Below are 18,824 nucleotides of genomic sequence, written 5' to 3'. Positions count from 1 at the left end.
CTATACGAGATGTTGCAACTGGGCTACGGTGAGACTGAAACTGCCACTGATGACCAATTGTACTGAGCTTTCCTACGCAGAGCAACCTTGGTGCGTCAGTTACATTGAGCTGAGGAGGATGCAAGACGTACCTAAAGAGCGCCGCAAACAGGGCTAGATCCCATCGCATTGCTGCCGCCGTTGTCGTTGGTAGCACGCTGGCAGTCTCCAGTCGCGCTCACACCGACACAAGCAGTCACCTGTCGTTGTTATTCTTGTTCAGAGGCAAGTATCTGGCATGAAAACTTACCTTATCAGCGCAGTAGTTCTTGCTGTATGCTGAGAGCTGCTGTCCCGAACCACCGGAGCCCGTGATGCGAAAAGACTGGAAGCCGCCCAAAGGAGCACACGAATTATCCCATACGTTGCGGCTCCCAGCAGGGACCTGGCAGTCGGTATCGGAGAAGAGATCGACCACTACCGCGTTGGTGATCGCTGTGCTGGCGAGGATGGCAAGGAGGCTGGTAGTGAACTGCATGGTGACAATTCGGTGGGATCTGAGTTGGGAGGGTTGATTGAGTGGTTAGTTGTGTTTGTTAATAGTTGGGTTGAGTGATGTCGAAGCAGCTGTTGTTGATGATGCTGAATCGAACGAAGAATGCGCTTATATAGCTCGTGAACGTACTCAGTGGCACCTACACATGCTTCTTTGAGGGTTCTCATTCGGAGTCCGATGCCGCATAGTTGGTAGTTCGGACTCTTTGTCAACTTGTTGCTTGCGGACCCTCACGCAAAGTTGGCGGTCCTGACAATACTCTTGGTCCCTAGCGTCGGTCATGCTGTGTGTGGCAGCTATGGAGGCCTAAAATCTGACCTTCGCCAAGCACACCCTGGTACTTTAGCTTTCGCATCATGTTGCCGAGTAAAGGTTAGTTCAATTGACATCTTGAAATCCGTCTATCCCAGTAAACTTGATATGACATTATGAACATGCTCAGGCGGTGGATCCAAGACGATAAGAAATACTGCAACTTGCACAATCAAAAATAAGTCCAACAGGAGAACGAAGAGATCAGATCCAAGCGAGCTGAGAAACAAAAGAAAACGAGAAAAGAATGCAACCAAACATACGCATCTCAAGCATCAGCATGACACCTCATGCTCCCCACCTTCGGCAGATTTTCCGGCCATGTCTTGATGCCCGGACACGTTACTCTACTACTTCTCGTCAGCAAATTCTCTTCTCCTCCCCTTCGAACGAAAGCACTTACTTCAAACCCAAATTTTCAGGATCAAACCTAATAATACTCCCCTTACACTCTCTATCCTCAAACAACACACAATAACCCTCCTTGTCCGGTCCAATACTTTGCGGCGCCCTCGGCGGCGCGAAACAAGCATCGTTCGCCGCGCGATAGACGCAGTCCCCGTCGAAATTGGCATTGGAGCAGTAGAATACTGCGCCGGGGTTACCGGGCTTGCAGGTTGGGAGGGTGAACCAGGGGATGTTTGTTGCTGTGGCGAGGGCCAAGGGCAGGAGGAAGATGAAAAGGTGCATAATTAGCGGTACTTGTTGTACGTCTCGAATAGATGGCGTGTATGTTTCTAGCTGGTGTGTATCAGTGGCGATTGGCATAACCATGCGTGGGTGACTGAGTCATAGATGCAGTGGGGTAACGTGGAAGAAGGGGCCTTTGTCGAGCTTGAATAAAGATGCTTGGAGGGATGTGGGCTTTCAACAATTGTGTGACAATGACATGTGTTGACAAAGAAAGGCGCATACACTAATATCGATGGCACAAAGACTCGAGGTAAATGGCTGCAGGTACGTACCGTACTCCTTCCTCATCGAAACCAATGCCATTGAGGGGCAGTTCTCATGTCTGGGGTGCGTTGATAGGAGGCATCGGCCACGGCCTCGCCTGCATCGGCGCAGGTGGACAACAAGTATGCGGCGCACCTGTGTTGGCATGGGGGCAGCATCCGGATTGCGCACGTTGACTCTGCTTGTATTCTGGAGGCTGATCTTGATACTGCTGAGGCCGTGGAGGCATCTGCGGCGGATGCACCTGGGGCGGAGCAGGCATAGGTGGCAACGGAGCCATGTGTTGGACAAACGTTGGCAGCTTATCTGCCATTTTGGCGTAGTCTGCCCATGTATGCTCTGGAAGGTTAGAGAACGTCTTCCCGTTAGTTAGGATGAGGACGTAGGCGTTTGCTTGTGTTGGCATGAGATGCACAGCCTGGGGTAATCAGCCTCTCCGTTGCGTCTGGCGCACCACGATTGTGAACTCACTGCGATGACGGTGAAGTCTGAGCATTCTTCCAGGAACTTATTCGTCCCTCTGATCCCTTCCCACCCATCACCGCCCACCATACCAAGCCCACCCCTTCCCTCAACCTTCGGCAGCTTGAAGTCGCAACACCCACCGCCAGACACTGTGCGCATGAAGTACGCTCCATCATTTCCCAAGCTGACAAAAGAGGGTGCTTCGTAGCCGTCTGCTTTCCAGGTGGTTCCCCACGCATCCTGACTTTCCAGCCGGTTCAGCAACGACTTCTCGAGGCCAGGCGGGATGTTACTCCACGATGCAGAAGTCCGGTCCCAGGCATAGTACGAGCCGTAGGGTCCAAGAGTGATGCTGAGGGTTGATAAATCACGGATCACAGCAGGATGAGATGCGTATAGATATTCAACCAGCGGATTGGGGAGGTTGTAGTGCTTGCAAAGAACCTGACCGTCGTGGTCGCGGTAGCTGACAAAGTAGGAATCATTTGCGCCGAGTGTGAGCTCAATCACGTCTCGGATGGGTGGTGTTTTGGTGAAGAGTGTTTCGACGTCTGGTGGGAGGTTGTGCCATGCCCAGTGTGTGGGGCTGTTGAAGAAGTACGCTCCTTTTGCGCCCAGGACGAATGTTGTGGAGATGGTCATCTTGTGCTGCGAAGGAAACGCTGGAAGGATAGCACAAAAACAAGAAGGGCGCACAAAAAGACGTTGACACGAAAAGACGAAGACTGGGAGAGGAAAGAAAAGATGGCAGTGCTTGTCAGCAGCTGGACTTTGGAGGCGGAGGCCTGGCGGCTGAGCTTCGCCCCTCATTCGAGACTCGCTTAAACTTTCCGAAAGCTGGAGTCGCGCTTGCACATCCGGCTGCAGGTACATGACAAGTCCGGCCCACTTGATGGAATACTATAGAAATAGCATCTCTATGCTCACAGTTATCCACAGACAGCCTGTGTACCTCATAATCCGGTACCTGATCCGCAATCGATCGCGAGCGCAGATCCGCACAGATTCCTGTACACATGTCCAAACAGGGTATCGAATGATGTAACGCCTTTGCGCCCGCTTCCCTCCCATCGCTCACCCAGACCTATGCGCCCCTAAGTACTCCATCCCCTCTAGAATTCAGTATGCCGTCGGCGCAGGAGAAGAGGAGGACCTACCTGTTACCGCGGCTGCGACCTGGCAGCGCGGGAGGCACCTTGGCGTTGCCAAATGCATCGGTGCCCAGCTTCTCGCGGCAATCTGGACAATACCATTTGGCACGGCGTGCAGGCATCTGGGTCATGCCGACGCATTCGAAGTGGAACCACTCTTTGTCGCACTGCAAACCGTTAGGAAGCGCATGTTGAAGGGTTGAGGAGTACCTGACATTGTTGTCGCATGAGATCATCTGGCCGTAGCTGACATCGTCGCAGATACAGTACCTCTCCTCGTCCGAGTCGACTTCTTCAACGAGTCCAGGCTGGTCTTCGGGCTTCTTCTTCTTGTTGTTCTTGCTACCCTGTGATCGCTTGACGTTCGTAACTGTCTTTTGTCCGTTCTCGGCAGACGTCACCTCGCCCTTCGGTGGCGGCTTCCTACGCGAGCTCACACGAGTGGGAGCAGGTGCGGTGAGTGCAGATTGACTGAAAATGCTGTGTCGGCGCGTATCGCGGATTGGCCGACCTGATTCGTTGGGCGTTGGCTCCTCGCTCTGTGCCTTCGGTGTTGGGATGTGGCCGCGAGCCGAGCGGGGACGTAACGCGACGGCAGGTTCAGGTGATGCGGCTCGCTCGAGCATAGGCGTATTAGACCGCGTTGGCTTCGAAGGCTCCGCTGGCGGCGGACTTGAGTTCTTGGATGCGACCGACTCGCGCCGTGACCGTGTGAAAATCGCTGTCGTGGTGGGCGGCGCAGGTGCCTGCTCGAGTGCTGTGAGAGCAACAATTGGTGAAGACCTCTTTGGCTCCGTAGATGATGGCTGAACAGGCGTAGCTTCTCGACTAGCCGCCCTGGATTCAGGCTTGTTGACCTTGGGCGTGCTGGGGCCAGCAGGTGCGAGTGGTACCTGAACGGTGTTTGTGATTCTCTCTGGCAAAGGTGTAGGGGTCTGGGCTGCAGGTGAGAGCGCAACAGGCGTGTCCAGGTCTTTGGGCGGGTGTGTGTCTGCCGAGGGTGGTGCTGGCGTCGACGGTGTGTGGTCAGGCGGTGGGGCTGGGGCGATGAGCTGCAGCCGCGGACGCTTTGGTTCAGGCTCCTGTGTGGTTGTATCCTTCTCTGCTGCTTCCGGCTCCTTGCTCGGTTCTGTGGGGCTCTCGACATTCGGTGGTGGAGTGGTGTCCCGCTTCCGCTTGCTCGTAACCGGCCGCGCAGTCGACTTCTTCCTTTGCGCGGAGGTGGGCGGTGTTGGGACAGCATGGGCTGAGAATGTGAGTTCCTTGAGGCCGTCGGCGGCATTCTGGATTGTCTTGGTGGCATCTTCGAGAGCTTGCAGCTGGCGCATAGCCTTCTTTCGCCGTGTATCACGGTCAGATGACTTGCCTTCGGTGGCTTCTACGCTTTCGTCTCTCGCAGGCACAGCCTCACTGGGCGCAGTCAGTCCCTTTGCTGCGTTCGCAGTCGCTGCCAAGGCCGGATCATCGACACCCTGGGCAGTGGCTATTTGCAGCAGCGTCTCGGGCTCCTCGTCCAGCAGGTCCTCGCCAGCGGCCTCGCAGCGCGCCTTCTCGCGCTCGTAGTCGCCCTTGGTGCGGTGCTTCCGCTCCAGCTCGCGGTTCACCATGGTGAGGCTGGGCGTCCACACGGCGTTCTTCTTCATCTGCTTCCTAAGCACGGCCATCTCGTACTCCGTCAGCTTCATCCAGGGCGCCCACTTGCTACCTGGCCGCGCATCGGGCGGCGGCGGCGACAGCTTGGCGAGGGCATTGCTGGTGGAGATGCCGGCAATCGAGCTGTGGACGTTCGTGCCGGCCACGCCAGGAGCGCGCGGGCGAGGCTTCTGCGAGCGGTCCTTGTATGTCTGCGCCTTTCTGGGGCGCTCGGCGTGGTCGGTCCGGCGGCCGCCATCAGACTCGTCTGAGGAGGATGTGCTGTGAGCCCGTGATCGGCCGCGCGGGAGAGGGACAGCCGACGTCTGGTGCTTGTTGCGGCCGCCGTCGAAGGTGAGGTGCAGGCGGGGGCGGTCGTAGCTGCGCTTGAGGGCCTGCGGCGAGACTGGCGGCGGCGTCGGGTCGCGCGACGGGGGCTCTGGCTGGGCCTGCAGCTTGCGCTTGATGATCGACGAGCGCTGGCAGTGGCGCACCGTCACCTCGTACAGCCGCGCTGCCTCTGTAAATGCATACTCGCGCTGGTTGATGGCCTTTTGCAGCTGCTGCGCGATCTGCTTGCGCAGGAGAGCCGGGTCGGTGCGCTCCCTCTCCGGCAGCGAGGGCAGCTTGCAGTACAGCGACGTCAGCTCGTGCACCTGCTGCACCGCATCCGCATACGTCGCATCGAGGTCGCCGATCAGCGTCAGGCTGCGCACCAGGTCCGACGGGTAGAACTCGGTGTAGTCGAGGAAGTCGTTGACAGTCGTCTGCGCATCGGGGTTGGGCGTGGGCGCGGGGATCGTGGGCGCATCTTCAACGTCGGCCATGGTGTTCTCTATGGTGCATCGCGGGGAGTGTCCTGGGTGAGAGGCCCGCGTCAGACACTCCAGCCACGCGTCGATTGAGTCGGAGGGGGGAATCGGGGCGGCACGGGAGGTGAAGGAGGACGACAGCGTGCTGGCGGTGGTGGTCAGCCAGGCTGTGAGAGCGTGTCGCGATGTTGGAGTTTGGGGCCGCTCTCGGGCCGAATGGGAAGCTAGCGCGCTCCGTCAGGAACGCTTCCAGGAACGCCCCCGTGTCCCCCAGGAACGCTTCGTGCCCCGGTTCAGCCTTATCAACGATATAAGCGAACTTCTCGTGTCTGCTTGATCTGATGTGGAGCTTGCTACCTTGTGCATTCTCACTCAGTTGTTGCACCGCGCTACCGTTGGCTGTGATGATGACTACCTTCTCCGTGGCACAGCTCTCCCACTAGGGGTGAGTATAGAGAGCACACGCTCAATGTCCACAAAAGCAATGGTGAACCGCTACATAATTCGCAGGATTGCACAGGGCGAGGCAAGGCGTGCTCGCAGCATCCAAGTGAGTTCCAGTCAGCCGTCTCTTTCTACCTAGCCATGGAGCGATACGCAGCACATATCAGACTTGCCATCCAATCTTCCATGTAATCGATCAGTGTGAACTACGAGGATTCCACCTTCACCCCTTCTTCATCATCGTTGCTTATTTCATGAAGGGGCCTTGGAGGCCTTCACGATGGATTTCCGCTTCATACCACGGCCGAGTTGGAGTTGTCTGCATTCACTTAGCGTATGGGCGTGTTGCGTTTGTTGTTACTTCCAGCAAACCTGCCTTTCTCTTCTCAAGCGCCCTGACTACTTCTACACCGTACCATGGCTTCGACAGCGCGTCTCGAGCGACTCCGCAGGCTCGTTCAAGCTGACCTTGATGCACTGCTTGACCGAGCACCAGAGCCAATAGTCAGCGATAGTGACACCTCAGGCGGTGTAGCACTTGAGCCCGTTGACGCACCAAACAACCAAACAGCAGCTGGTCCTGTACAGCCTCAACGGAAGCCAATCACCAAGGAACCCAATACTGACCGCCGCTCCGTCTGGCTCAAGGACGCTGAAAGTTCGTATAAGCCGGCATCGATGCCCAAGCCTAACATCACCACAACTCCTCTCAGGCCAGCAGCTCCTCTACCTGCCATAGAGCTCAATTGCGGCGACCTTGCGCCAGCTACACAGCACTACACACCAATAGTGGCTCTGTCCAAGTACCCTTACAAGTGGTGCAACACGAGTCACTCACAGGACATTGCGTCTGCCTTCTTCGACCAGGGCAAGTTCTGGGCACGTGAGTGGGATCTGTAAGTGGCTATCACCTTGGCCGAGTGTCTCATTCTTACCTTCACCATAGCTACTACGTCTGGGATATCGTCAACTACGCCAAACCTCTCGTTCTCGTTCGCGAAACCCAATTCCAAGCCCTTCTCGGTGAGATCAACGACCACCTCAGGCTTGGCCTCCACATCACTGACCAGCAGCGCGAGGACGCCCTCGTCAGTCGGTTCCCCGATCATCCACGCTGTACACCTCGATATCTTGGACGCTCACGATCTCGCGAAGACTACGACAACATGGTCGAGAACGCCCCAGATCACGACTTCCGCGCTGAAGGAGAACTAGAGAGTTCGCCAGTTGGCGAGCGCACTCTCGAAGCCTTCAAACAGCTGATTGAAGAGTCTTTCGAGGCGCAGAGGGCCAAGAACAAGGCCACAAGGGCAAGGAAGCAGCAAGAGCGTCTGGTGAAGCAGAAGACCATGGCCGACCAGTTCAAGCGCGCTCAACGCTACCTTGGTCTGCGTCCAAGTCCGGCAGCTAACGCTCAAACCCAAAGTGGTCTACCACCTGCGATCGATCCAGTACGTACAGCGTATAGATCCAGCCTCGCTGCACGTACTGACTCTTCTAGACACTTCCAGCACCCTTTGACTTTGACCAGTCCACGGTCTTCGTATGCGTTGATGTCGAATCATATGAGCGCGCCCATCACAAGATCACAGAGGTAGGAGTCGCCACACTAGACACAAGAGAACTGGCGAGCATTGCACCTGGTCAGGATGGCGAGAACTGGAGAGGCTTGATCCGCGCTCGTCACTTCCGGATCAAGGAGCACGTGCATTTGGTCAACTCGGAGTTTGTTAATGGCCAACCCGAAGGTTTCGACTTTGGCACGTCTACGATCGTCTCGCTGGCTGAAGCACCTGCACATGTTGCGGCTTGCTTTTCGTCCCCTTTCGGCGCACACCACACCAACGGTGTCGAGAGTCTTTGCGATTTGATGGGGGGTGTTGATCTCAATGAGAAACGCAACATCGTCTTTCTTGGTCACGACAGCCTGGGCGACGTCAGATACCTTCAGAACCTCGGCTACGACCCGATGAAGGTCGAGAACCTGCTTGAGGTCTTGGACACCGCCGTCATGTACCGTGTCTGGCGCCGCGAGCAGAATCCTACGTCCTTGGGCAAGATCCTGTACGACTTCGACATCGCCGGGTACAAGCTGCACAACGCCGGCAATGACGCTGTGTTCACTGTGCAAGCCATGCTGGGGATCTGCGTTCGCGAAGCGAGTATACGTGGGTCACCTGAGCTCGACAGTATGAGGAGCAGCGAGAAGTCAGCCAGGCTTGCAGTGGCATTGGAGGAGGCCCAGCAGAAAGCAAATGAAGAGGCTGACGGTTGGAGCGATCATGAACAGGACAATGATGTTGGAGCACCTGTACCTCTCTCAGTCAGCCCGCCTAAGCTTGCGCCCGCCCATACATCTTCTGATACGCCATCCGACACCAACGGCCGTGGCGCCTCCAACAATGCATCGGAAAACAACACATCGAGCCCTCAGGTATGCCTCATCGACCTCAAGTAGGCTACACGGCACCAAAGGCTGCAGCCAGCCGCTTGATGACCTCTAATACGGCCCTACAGGTACGCTACTATTGGTAGATGGTCCGAGTGACCTGATGCATGCCTTACGATCATGCATTGCGGTTGCTTTTGAGTCGTGCAATTCTGCCCGGGCATCTTTGCGAGCATCAAATACGGATCATGAGCCTGGGTGGACCCACTCTCGATCTCGATGGCAGATGGAGCGAAACTGCGGTCTTGCAAAATAAATGTAATACATACTGCAAACCATGCAGATAAGTTTGAATGAAACTCGTGATATGCTGGATGCCTTCAGCGCTCACAGATTTTGATGCGTCGTGGTCGTAGTGACAATAATCAAGAGTGTGGTGTTATTGCTAAGCTGTTCGTCCACAAAATTCCTCCCCCACCAGACCCTTGTAACGTCATGTCTCGCTCTCACCGCCGAGGACCACGACTTTATTGCCGGCTAGTTTCCGCGGCGGCGCGCGATGCGCCCAGGACTTATATCAAGCTCACAGAAACTAACATGGCGAGCTGGTGTATTCTCTTGAACTCTTGATACCTCCTGTAGGCCATTTTCGGTTTCTCGATAGAGAATAGGGGGTGCTGCGACGAGCACTGCACCGCGCATCATGGTGCCTCTCGACGACACCATCACGGTCCCGACCGAGCGCCATGGCCGCTCGAGCGCAACCTCGCCCACCTCACCTCACCGCAGTCGCCCAGCATCATGGAAGTCTCGATCCTCACGACGAATCTCGACATCAAACAACCGTCCAACCACACAAAATGCCACATACACGAGCAAGAACAAAAGCAAGGATGCGTGGTGGAAGACAACGCTGTTCTCTGGCATGGTGAACGATGTCAAGAGAAGAGCGCCGTTCTTTTTGAGTGATTGGAAAGACGCGTGGGATTATCGCGTTGTGCCGGCTACGGTGTATATGTATTTCGCAAAGTACGTCAATACCCACCTTCATTCACGATCTTGCGCACCTCCCAAGCACTTCCCAACCGCACCTAGTATTGTATAAGCACTTCTGAACGTGTATCTCATGCGCAGCATTATCACTCTTCAAGTTACGGATAGTGGGTTTTATTTGAGAACAGAGGCTGATGTGACACAGTATCCTCCCCGCGCTGGCTTTCTCGTTAGATATGTTTGTCAAGACGGATATGAGTTTTGGTGTTAACGAGGTGCTGCTTGCGAGTGTGCTGGGGAGTGTCGTGTTTAGTCTGTTCGCTGCGCAGCCGTTGGTTATTGTGGGTGTTACAGGTAAGCTATCTGACGAAGACTGAGCGAGGAACAACTCGCTTCGCTCAGGCTATGCAACATCTTGCTGACACTGGGCTAGGCCCCATCACGGTCTTCAACTACACGGTATACGACATCATAACACCACGCGGCACGAACTACTTCGCCTTCATGTGCTGGATTGGGATGTATGTTGCCACTCTCCGCTTTCGGGTCCCTGCTGACAGACGTAGATGGGCTCTGATCTTCCACTGGATCCTTGCCATTACAAACTCTTGTAACGGTCTTCGCTACGTCACCCGCTTCTCTTGCGACATCTTCGGATTTTACGTCGCCTTCATCTACCTGCAAAAAGGCATCCAAGTGCTGACCCGCCAGTGGGAAGTCAGCGATGCCTCGGCATATCTATCGATCATGATCGCACTCCTCGTCACAGTCGTGGCCTACCTCTGCGGCATTGTCGGCCAATCCGCACTCTTCCCACGGCACGTCCGCAAGTTCATCGAAGACTACGGCACACCCCTCACCGTAGTCTTCTTCACCGGCTTCGTGCACATCGGCAAGATGTCCGGAATCGAACTCCTCAAACTTCCCACCTCAAAATCCTTCTTCCCCACCACCGACCGCGGCTGGTTCATCCACTTCTGGGACATCAGCGTCTCGGACGTGTTCCTCGCGATTCCCTTCGCCATCCTCCTCACAATCCTCTTCTGGTTCGACCACAACGTCTCCAGCCTCATCGCCCAGGGCACCGAGTTTCCCTTGCGAAAACCCGCAGGCTTCCACTGGGACATCTTCCTCCTCGGCCTGACAACAGGTGTTGCGGGCCTGCTAGGTATTCCCTTCCCTAACGGCCTGATTCCGCAGGCGCCCTTCCACACCACCTCGCTCTGCGTGACACGCACCGAGACCGACGAAAAGGGTTACACGAAGCGCATCACAGACCACGTTGTCGAGCAGCGCGTATCCAATCTCGCACAGGGCCTTCTCACGCTCGGCACTATGTCCGGTCCTTTACTCATCGTCCTGCATTTGATCCCACAAGCCGTACTCGCCGGCCTGTTTTTCGTAATGGGCATCCAAGCCCTCGAAGCAAACGGTATCACCGCGAAACTCATGTTCCTCTTTACTGACTGCCAACTCATCTCGCCTTCCGAGCCTCTGTCCCAAATTACCAGGAAGTGGGTGGTATGGGCATTCGTAGGACTGGAGTTGGTTGGATTTGGCGCGACATTTGCTATCACCCAGACTATTGCTGCAATTGGGTTTCCGGTGTTCATTCTCTTATACATCCCTATGAGAACCTTGTTGATGCCACGCCTCTTCACGCAGGCTGAGCTGAGGATTCTAGATGCCCCGACAGCCAGTCCGTTTACAATGGAGAGTGTGGGCGGGAATCATGGGCAGATGCATAACGACTCGAGTGACGAGACGCTTGAGGAGGCTGAGAGGGGCGAGAGTGAGGGTGCGCTGAGGCAGCGGAGAGCGAGTGTTGGGGGCGCGAGTCGGCGGCGGACGAGTTTCAGGAGCGGTGAGAGTGTGGAGATAGATAGGATTCACAAGTCGTAACATAGGCTTACTTCCAATCCGAAATGGAATTCAAATAATTTCCACAAGATGCTGCACGTACCTGGGCACTATTCCTTGGTCTTCACTGCAAGCTATCCAGTCCTCGATACGCTTTCCGAGTCGTGTCTCCTAGCGAGTAGCAACTGCGCAAATCGCCATGGCGGCCCCGTCCACTTCGGCATCTGTTTTGTTTTCCTTCTTCTAACTGGCTCTGTACAGCGATCTTCTTTCATGCCCGGAGCTACAATTCACCACATCCATTTCCATCGTCCCAGTTCTAGTTGTAGCGACGACGATCATGCCCGCCTTGTTCACACAAGATGTACGCGTCCTGAAATCGACTCACCACGCAAACGAGGGAAGAGTGTTATTGAGCATAGAGAGCAGTTTGACGCTTACATTCCAGGACCGCCGTCGGTCGCGTTGAAGCGTAATCTTCGGCCCAGTTGGAGTCACCCTCCGCTGCTGGGAGAGGTGAGTAAGTCTTCCATGTACCGGTAGCATACGTTGATTACCTCAGAAAGGACAACAACGACTAGGATACGTTGAGGACAGGTAACGCAAGTTGACAGCGTCTTGATAAGGTATTTGGTATCCAAGGGCTTTCTGACGCAGTTCCTTCATGGTGCCAATGAACCTGATTGATCTCCATTCATAACACGGCATGATGATCAAGGATTCGATTATGTGTGCACAAGCGGTTTCGGAAGAGCGGGAAACATGCACGTTTATTACAGCAATGACGATACTTCGCACGCGAAACATACCAGCGTACAACCTCCTCGCCCTAGTCCTAGATCAACTCCTCCATGCGATGAACATCCGAGTGCCTCGTCCACATCCTCAGCTTCTTGCCCAAACCAAAGTACAGCGGAATCGCCAGGACCGCAGGACCTATCACACACGCAAAGATAATCATGGCCGGAGTAAGCCAACCATCCTTACTGGTGTGCGCAATATCAAATACCCAGTAGCTGTACGAGAACCCAATGAAATTCTTACACACCGTTGCAACAACCATGATCTCGCCTGAAATCGGCTTGTAGCAATCAATCGCATACGCGATAGCGATAGTCGGCACCGTCGTCACAGACAGACCCGCGAGTCCGTAGCCCCATACGATGATGTGGCCCCAGGCCCATTGCTTCTGGTACGCGAGCCCCCCGAGAATCGCGGACAGCATGGTGATGATCATATACGGTATCAGAACTGGTAGTCGCATCTCCGCCTCCCTCACGCCCCCATTCTTTCGCGTTGCGCGCGCAGCAACCCAGTCCGAGAACGGGCCTGCAGTCGCCAGACCGAAGAGCGCGCCGACAGCGAACGCGAAGTTCGTGTATCCGACTTGGTCAGGGCGGAAGAGGTAGGGTGGCGCAGCGAGCACGGGGGATTCGGTCAAGTTGAAAAAGAGGAGTAGGTCGGCAGGGCCGGCGACCATGAGTCCTGCCCAGAGGATGATGGGGTTGAAGAAGCATTTGAGGGGTGTTAGGGTGTCGCGCAGGATGAAGGCTTTCCAACGCGGGTCGGGGGCTTGGAAGGGTGAGAATTGCGAGCGCGAGGGGCGGCCCGTGGGGTGGGCTGTCGTTTCGAGGGCGTTCAGTTCGGTTCGGGTTTGCTGTTTCTCGAGTTGCGTGTCTGGTGGGGTGTCGGAGGCGACGCTCTTTCCTTGGAGAGAGGACTGGCTGGATGAGGTGGAGCTATGGCTGCGGTGATACTTCGTTTCTGGAAACGCGACGGCGACCAGGATAATGGAGACGCCGGAGAGTGCTGTCTCAAGCCAGAAGAAGGACTTCCAGCCGTGGTGGGCGGCGATCGAGCCGGCCATAATGGGACCTAGAAAGGCGCCCATGAAGTAGCTTGTGCTGAGACATGTCAGCGGGGAACATTAGTGGCAGATGCTGGTTGACTCACAAGTACACTCCAGTCCACAGTCCGCGCTCATGCAGGAAGAAGACATCGGCAATCATCTGCACTGGGATGGTCTCGCTGGTTGCGCACACCAAACCATTGATAGCTCTTGCAGCCAGAAGGCTCCTATGGGACGTAGCCAGTGCCTGCCAGACACAAGACAGCATGATGAGGACGGAGAATACTAAGCTAATAGCCCGGCGTCCAAAGATGTTGCTGAGTGGCACAATGAAGAAGTTGGCGAAGCCTAGTGTGATGACAGTGATACCGGTGAGCATGGCCAGCTGGTTGTTGTTGAGGTGGAACTCTTTGCCAAGTAGAGGGAACATAGGTGCAATAGATAGGGCTCCAGTAACAGAGATCCAGGTGAACAGAGACTGGCTGACAACGACGGTGACTGCAGCCTGTGTTAGTGAGCAGAGGGAATTCAAAGGCGGTACGTACGTTTCCATGGTTTCGACCAGTTGAGTGGATCACGAGTATCCGAAGAAGGTCGAGGGATCAGTGCTTTGTCTGCTCTGCCATCTGCATTCATGATCTCCGTGCCCGGAATAAGCTCAATGTTGGCGTGAGTTGCCATGTTGATGGTGGTCCTTCGTCAGTGAGGTTGGGTAAGTGTCTTGGTGGTCCTGGGCTTCGAAGAATATGAAGGTATCACCATGGCTTATATGTATCTCGCCGGAGAGAGAGGCATTTGGTCATATGTAGGGCTTACTTGCTGATCGTTCACCGTTGTCGAAGATTGGCACAGCGCCGGAAATCTGTAGGAGTGCTGATTGAACTCCAACCCATACACATGGCGCCAGCAACCCATACACATGGTGCCAGGAACCCCCTTAACTAATTGCACTTACTCTCAAACATTCTATTGGTCCCCAATATCGTCATGACTTACGCAGATATTGGTGGTGTTTCGCTAGCGCAGCTATTGTAAGCTCATGGAAAGCTGAGATGTGAGAGATGCTTGCTTCGGGGAAGCGAGGGGCGGTGGGCCTTCCAGTGCAGTGGTTTGTACCTCGATCTTGTTTTACCTTTTACAAACATGTACTGCTACTACTGTTGGGATGGCTTCAGTCTTGAAAACATGATTCTGCAAGTGTGCGCATCTACACAAGACGAAGGCCACTGGAGCACAATTCTCTGTTGCAATTGCTATTTGTGAGTATCGATGATCATAGAAGCGAACCACTCAAGGCAAAGTTCGTCTCGTAGGTGTCCAGATTGAAGCTTGACCTTTGCGGAGACTGGGTGGAGACCCACTGGTGTAACGTGGCTGACGGCCGTTTCGGACTTGTAGGGTGGGGATGCGGGCTGACGGCGATCAGCGCCAGGTTAGCAGGGTGAGCGGCCCATTTGCACCTATCAACAACGATGCCTCTGAGGCATTTGAGATGAGTGCTGAGCATGTTTCGATGCTCTGCATTAAGGTGTAGAAAGAATGAAGGAACTTTGATGCGGTGTGCTTAGTTAGGAAAGAAAGCAAGACTAAGTCTCACTTAGTCGCTCTTTCCTACTCACAGCTGTGGTTCCAAGATCCATCAAGCCAAGCATAAACGCTATTTTAGGCATTATCGGAAGCATTCAGAATGCCTGAACGGTAGTCAGCCTACTTCTATCACACAGCATCGACTCATGAGACGCATGGGCGATCGTTATCCGTTGTCTTGTCGTGCAAAAGCCGGGCAATCAGGCAGTCAGTTAGCAAGCAGAAGCTTGTCGACGAGTATCCAAATTATGAGCTTTTAAGGACCAATAAGGCTTATAAGTGTAATCTCAAAGCTGTATCAATTGTGCTACAGCTTCTTGAGTCGTTGCCTCCACACTTGAGATGCCCAGGAAAATACTTTTATCGATCCTGACTGCGTCTTTCCACAAGAGCAAGCTGTCAGACTCCCGCGCTCTCTGGTCCTTCGATCGCACCCAACACCTTGCAATCTCCTATATGACAAAGCTTGGATTCGCGGTTGCATCATACAGCAACGGGTGCCTCGGCTAGCGCAGGGGCGCTTGTCAACATCAACTCTCTCAACATCTTAATTATCTCAATTACATCAATTGCCAGCCAAAATAAGCACACAGAAATGCCACTATCGCTTGCGCAATTGTTCATGAGTCCAATGATACTGTCCGAATATTGTGCTTCGAGGTCTGCAAACATGCACTGTACATTGACTCCTACAGAGCTCATGATTTGGCATCGTTTGCAGAGGGTTATAGATCAGGACGGTTGCAGACTAGAAGGTGAGAGGGATGGTTTTGTCTTCGGGAAAAAGAAGTATTTGGATAGCTGCCCACTCGGTAGGAGTGTCGAACCTGGGGGTGATTGACGCTTACCATAAGGAGTTACAAGGAAGGTGATTCAATACTCACAAGTTGAAGGAGTGTTCGAACAAGATTTCCTTTACTGGAATCCTTCTTATTTGCGGTGGAGTTGAGGAGAAGGGCATCCAGAAACCACGCAACTCTCAAGCATGTGGTATGAAATACGGTTGAGAGGTACCGATAGGTACGTCTCCTTGCTCTTGGCGTGTTCTAACATGGCCAAACGCAACATCACAAAGGAAGCAAAGGTCTACGTGCTAAAATTTAAGGGAAACTTTTCTTCGGAACAGTATTCCATTGCCGAAAGTCTAGCCTACCATGCCTCAGGAAATCAACCCGAGAGAGCTACAGGTGATGATGCTAGCGGAGCCCACTGTAGCGGAGCCAGCCATTGTTTAAGCTAGCACTCCAGCGTTAGCTTCGGCAAACTGGCTAGTGTTCACGCGTCGCACTGCCCAACCTTTGATGGCAACAGTGACGACGGTCCAAGCCATGATGAGCGCAACAAGTCCCATGGTGACGGTGAATGTGAACATGGCGTCGAGGTCGTAGGACTCCAGCGCGGTGACTGTATTCTTGTTGCTCGCCATGAGTGTGATGCCTCCAGCCATAAGACAGAAAGATGTAATAATTTCGGTCGGAGGGCGTGACGGAAGATAGGAAGTCGGTGGCGAGATGTACAGGGTGATGTAGGTGAGCGCCCGTGCAAGAGAAAAGCCCATAAACATGCTCCCCCACTGCGAGTGAATGATTTCGGAGAGCATCGACGCTTGGTGGTGGCTCGACATCATCTTTCCAAGAAGCAGGATGACTAGACCGGGCACCGGGTTCATCGAGAAACGGTATTGCCGCGGCGGCTCCCACGGCTTGTCGTGGAACTCCAAAGACGACTGTGCAGAAGCAACTGAACCATTGATGAGGTCTCTCATCTTAGACGATTCGATGATCATGCCCAACTAAGACGGTGTGTCAGCGAATGGTCGCACTAAAGGAAGAAACAGCACGGCACCACTCACCAAACCACCACCAAAAAACATGATCGAAATCGAAACATGCTCTAGATCCTGCGCAGTCCACGCATTTCCCCAAGCTGCCAGATGCTCAAGGAAAACATTGATGCATCCGTAAAGAAAAATGACGAAGGATTCGGTCCACTCAGCAGAAGGTATAGCCGCCCGCCGACGGCCCACCACTTCCATGGGCGGCTTCACGTTCCACGCCCATCCAAAATCAGCAAATGCTCCCATCCATCGGCCCAAGGTGAGCAGACCGTATCCGAAGAAGATCCCACCCTTGATATAATGCGCCAGCACGTTGAAGATGGCTCCGTCATGCTAGACGTACTCGTTAGCGTGCTATCTGCAGCAGAAAATCTTTTCAGCCACTTACCCCGATGGCACCATAGACTACAGTACCACTGGTTATGGCAACAAAACCCTGAACGAGAATCGTACGATCGATTACGACGTAAAGCAACCTCAAGACCTTCAGAGGCTTGCCAACCGCGAAGCGTGCAACGTTGCGCGAAAGGAAGTTATCCAGAGCAGTTCCTTTGAATTCACGATTCTCAGCATTGTCGTCGAAATTATCCGTACCATCTGGCGTGTATCTGCGGTCCTGCCCAATGAACTGCTCTTCAGACGACTCCATGCTTGGCGACCTCGAGTGGCCGTACAAGGACGCTGAATCTTGGTCAGTACCCTGGCCCGAATCGTTTAACCATCTGGAATGTGTTGAGGATCGTAAGCTCTGCACGTGCTGGTAACGAGCCATATTTGCGACATTTAGTTGGTCATCCTCAAGGTCTTCCGAGGAATGCGTCTTCGTACGAGCTGTGTAGACTTGAATCAAGGCCATCACGACCCATGCGACAGCGATACACGTGATTATCCATCCAATCTTGCCGTGGACGTTGTTCTTGTACAGCTCCGGCGTCTGGTGATTGTAGGAAAAGCCTAGAAGAAGTGCTAAAGCATTGACGACGAGGAATATGAATTGAGACACAAGAGCCAGGCGTGAGTGGGCAATGCTCAGCATGACACCTGAAAAAATCAGCGCATGTGTGGATTGGGAAAAGAATGGTTTACGTACCGACTGGCAAGATGACAACCCAGGTAAGAATTTCAAGACCGATGTGCCAATACATCAGAGCTGTGTGCTCGGACAAACTCCAATAGCTTCGCAGAGCTCCACTGTCCTTCATCTGTGGTCGCGGCGCCTCCATGTTCATATCCATTGGCCCATCATTTTTTTCATTGCTGTGAGCAGCCACCAGAGGAAGGAGCGCTGCGGTTGTGAAAACAAGTAGTCGCATTGGCGTCATGTATGTTGAGACGTGCAACAGTAGATATGCGAGAAGAAAAGCTGTATCACAACGTCTCAAACGTATCGTGTTAGTAGACCTGAGGTATTACAATAACTCATCCGTAAAACTGTCAACTTGAACGTGGCGCAACCTCCTGTTGTACTAAGCTGCAGTAGGCTGAGGGTAGAGTGAAACTAGAGGAGGAGGAAGGCGCGGACTGTTAGGATACAAAGCTCGACCGAGTGAGAACGCTGAATTCTGGGTAAAGAGCAAGAACGAGGCGACTACGGACGAGGCAGCTTAAGATATGATGCATGGCCGGAAGTATCGGAGGTCGGTGGAGGTAGCAGGGCCATTACCAAATTGTCCGCGTTTCCTGAGTCGTCATTTCAATCCGCCATTTCCTTCAGATTCTTGTGATAACGGTCGGGTCCGTGCGCTTGGCGTCTTTTTGCGACGTATGCATAGAGATCGGCTTTGGGCAGCCTGAAATACTTCCTTGAAAATGTCAGTGAAGCATCGCTGCGCTAACTTTTTACTGCCATGGCTCTTTGAATTTTGTTTTACGTCTTTTGCGACAACGCGGGGTCGCTCTTCTTCACAGATGGCTACATTTAGCTTCTCAGGCGAGAGCCGACGAGGTTTGTTTACGGATTACCCTCAACTCGTCCGAGCTTACCCCACCACTATTACATAG

The 18,824-nt window shown here is 53.9% G+C and overlaps 8 protein-coding genes across 8 annotated transcripts; 2 read left to right on the top strand and 6 right to left on the bottom strand.

The window, feature by feature from the left end:
* Positions 1 to 40: 40 nt before the first annotated feature.
* Positions 41 to 719, bottom strand: BU25DRAFT_486320 (uncharacterized protein). Its single transcript, XM_033700153.1, has 2 exons — positions 290 to 719; positions 41 to 239 (listed from the first exon to the last, which is right to left on the bottom strand). The coding sequence occupies exons 1-2, from the start codon at positions 515 to 517 to the stop codon at positions 132 to 134; spliced, it is 336 nt and encodes a 111-aa protein (XP_033567339.1). The 5' UTR covers positions 518 to 719; the 3' UTR covers positions 41 to 131.
* Positions 720 to 803: 84 nt separating this feature from the next.
* On the bottom strand, positions 804 to 1,738 carry BU25DRAFT_103 (uncharacterized protein). The gene is made up of 2 exons (XM_033699370.1): positions 1,251 to 1,738; positions 804 to 1,197 (listed from the first exon to the last, which is right to left on the bottom strand). Exons 1-2 carry the CDS (start codon positions 1,619 to 1,621, stop codon positions 1,116 to 1,118), a joined length of 453 nt encoding a protein of 150 aa, XP_033567338.1. The 5' UTR covers positions 1,622 to 1,738; the 3' UTR covers positions 804 to 1,115.
* A 118-nt stretch (positions 1,739 to 1,856) lies between these two features.
* BU25DRAFT_452956 (uncharacterized protein) lies at positions 1,857 to 2,911 on the bottom strand (the record flags this gene model as incomplete). The annotated part of the gene is made up of 2 exons (XM_033700056.1): positions 1,857 to 2,222; positions 2,276 to 2,911. The coding sequence occupies 2 exons, from the start codon at positions 2,909 to 2,911 to the stop codon at positions 1,857 to 1,859; spliced, it is 1,002 nt and encodes a 333-aa protein (XP_033567337.1).
* A 371-nt stretch (positions 2,912 to 3,282) lies between these two features.
* On the bottom strand, positions 3,283 to 6,302 carry BU25DRAFT_80 (uncharacterized protein). Its single transcript, XM_033700225.1, has one exon. It carries the CDS (start codon positions 5,877 to 5,879, stop codon positions 3,423 to 3,425), a length of 2,457 nt encoding a protein of 818 aa, XP_033567336.1. The 5' UTR covers positions 5,880 to 6,302; the 3' UTR covers positions 3,283 to 3,422.
* A 423-nt stretch (positions 6,303 to 6,725) lies between these two features.
* Positions 6,726 to 8,970, top strand: BU25DRAFT_355212 (uncharacterized protein; the record flags this gene model as incomplete). The annotated part of the gene is made up of 3 exons (XM_033699571.1): positions 6,726 to 7,204; positions 7,255 to 7,759; positions 7,810 to 8,970. 3 exons carry the CDS (start codon positions 6,726 to 6,728, stop codon positions 8,764 to 8,766), a joined length of 1,941 nt encoding a protein of 646 aa, XP_033567335.1. The 3' UTR covers positions 8,767 to 8,970.
* A 956-nt stretch (positions 8,971 to 9,926) lies between these two features.
* Positions 9,927 to 11,592, top strand: BU25DRAFT_328489 (anion exchange family protein; the record flags this gene model as incomplete). Its single annotated transcript, XM_033699524.1, has 3 exons — positions 9,927 to 10,044; positions 10,124 to 10,211; positions 10,257 to 11,592. The coding sequence occupies 3 exons, from the start codon at positions 9,927 to 9,929 to the stop codon at positions 11,590 to 11,592; spliced, it is 1,542 nt and encodes a 513-aa protein (XP_033567334.1).
* Positions 11,593 to 12,305: 713 nt separating this feature from the next.
* Positions 12,306 to 14,292, bottom strand: BU25DRAFT_355206 (MFS general substrate transporter). The gene is made up of 3 exons (XM_033699570.1): positions 13,945 to 14,292; positions 13,504 to 13,897; positions 12,306 to 13,454 (listed from the first exon to the last, which is right to left on the bottom strand). The coding sequence occupies exons 1-3, from the start codon at positions 14,078 to 14,080 to the stop codon at positions 12,386 to 12,388; spliced, it is 1,599 nt and encodes a 532-aa protein (XP_033567333.1). The 5' UTR covers positions 14,081 to 14,292; the 3' UTR covers positions 12,306 to 12,385.
* Positions 14,293 to 16,217: 1,925 nt separating this feature from the next.
* On the bottom strand, positions 16,218 to 18,136 carry BU25DRAFT_380243 (uncharacterized protein; the record flags this gene model as incomplete). Its single annotated transcript, XM_033699625.1, has 4 exons — positions 16,218 to 16,778; positions 16,839 to 17,156; positions 17,212 to 17,864; positions 17,914 to 18,136. The coding sequence occupies 4 exons, from the start codon at positions 18,134 to 18,136 to the stop codon at positions 16,218 to 16,220; spliced, it is 1,755 nt and encodes a 584-aa protein (XP_033567332.1).
* Between the last annotated feature and the right edge of the window lie 688 nt (positions 18,137 to 18,824).

Source organism: Macroventuria anomochaeta (genome assembly GCF_010093625.1).
Source record: "Macroventuria anomochaeta strain CBS 525.71 unplaced genomic scaffold BU25scaffold_1, whole genome shotgun sequence".
NCBI lineage: Eukaryota > Fungi > Ascomycota > Dothideomycetes > Pleosporales > Didymellaceae > Macroventuria > Macroventuria anomochaeta.
The sequence above is the reverse complement of the archived record's forward strand: the minus strand, read 5'-3'. Positions and strand labels throughout refer to the sequence as shown.

What these genes read in the sequence shown, in the direction of transcription:
- BU25DRAFT_486320 (XM_033700153.1), bottom strand. Translation starts at nt 517, where the DNA reads ATGCAGTTCACTACCAGCCTCCTTGCCATCCTCGCCAGCACAGCGATC. An exon ending in AGAACTACTGCGCTGATAAG is followed by an intron (nt 240 to 289) that starts GTAAGTTTTCAT and finishes TAACAACGACAG; the next exon opens with GTGACTGCTTGTGTCGGTGT.
- BU25DRAFT_103 (XM_033699370.1), bottom strand. Translation starts at nt 1,621, where the DNA reads ATGGTTATGCCAATCGCCACTGATACACACCAGCTAGAAACATACACG. An exon ending in CCTGAAAATTTGGGTTTGAA is followed by an intron (nt 1,198 to 1,250) that starts GTAAGTGCTTTC and finishes GACGAGAAGTAG; the next exon opens with TAGAGTAACGTGTCCGGGCA.
- BU25DRAFT_80 (XM_033700225.1), bottom strand. Translation starts at nt 5,879, where the DNA reads ATGGCCGACGTTGAAGATGCGCCCACGATCCCCGCGCCCACGCCCAAC.
- BU25DRAFT_355206 (XM_033699570.1), bottom strand. Translation starts at nt 14,080, where the DNA reads ATGGCAACTCACGCCAACATTGAGCTTATTCCGGGCACGGAGATCATG. An exon ending in CTGGTCGAAACCATGGAAAC is followed by an intron (nt 13,898 to 13,944) that starts GTACGTACCGCC and finishes CACAGGCTGCAG; the next exon opens with TCACCGTCGTTGTCAGCCAG. An exon ending in CTGTGGACTGGAGTGTACTT is followed by an intron (nt 13,455 to 13,503) that starts GTGAGTCAACCA and finishes GACATGTCTCAG; the next exon opens with CACAAGCTACTTCATGGGCG.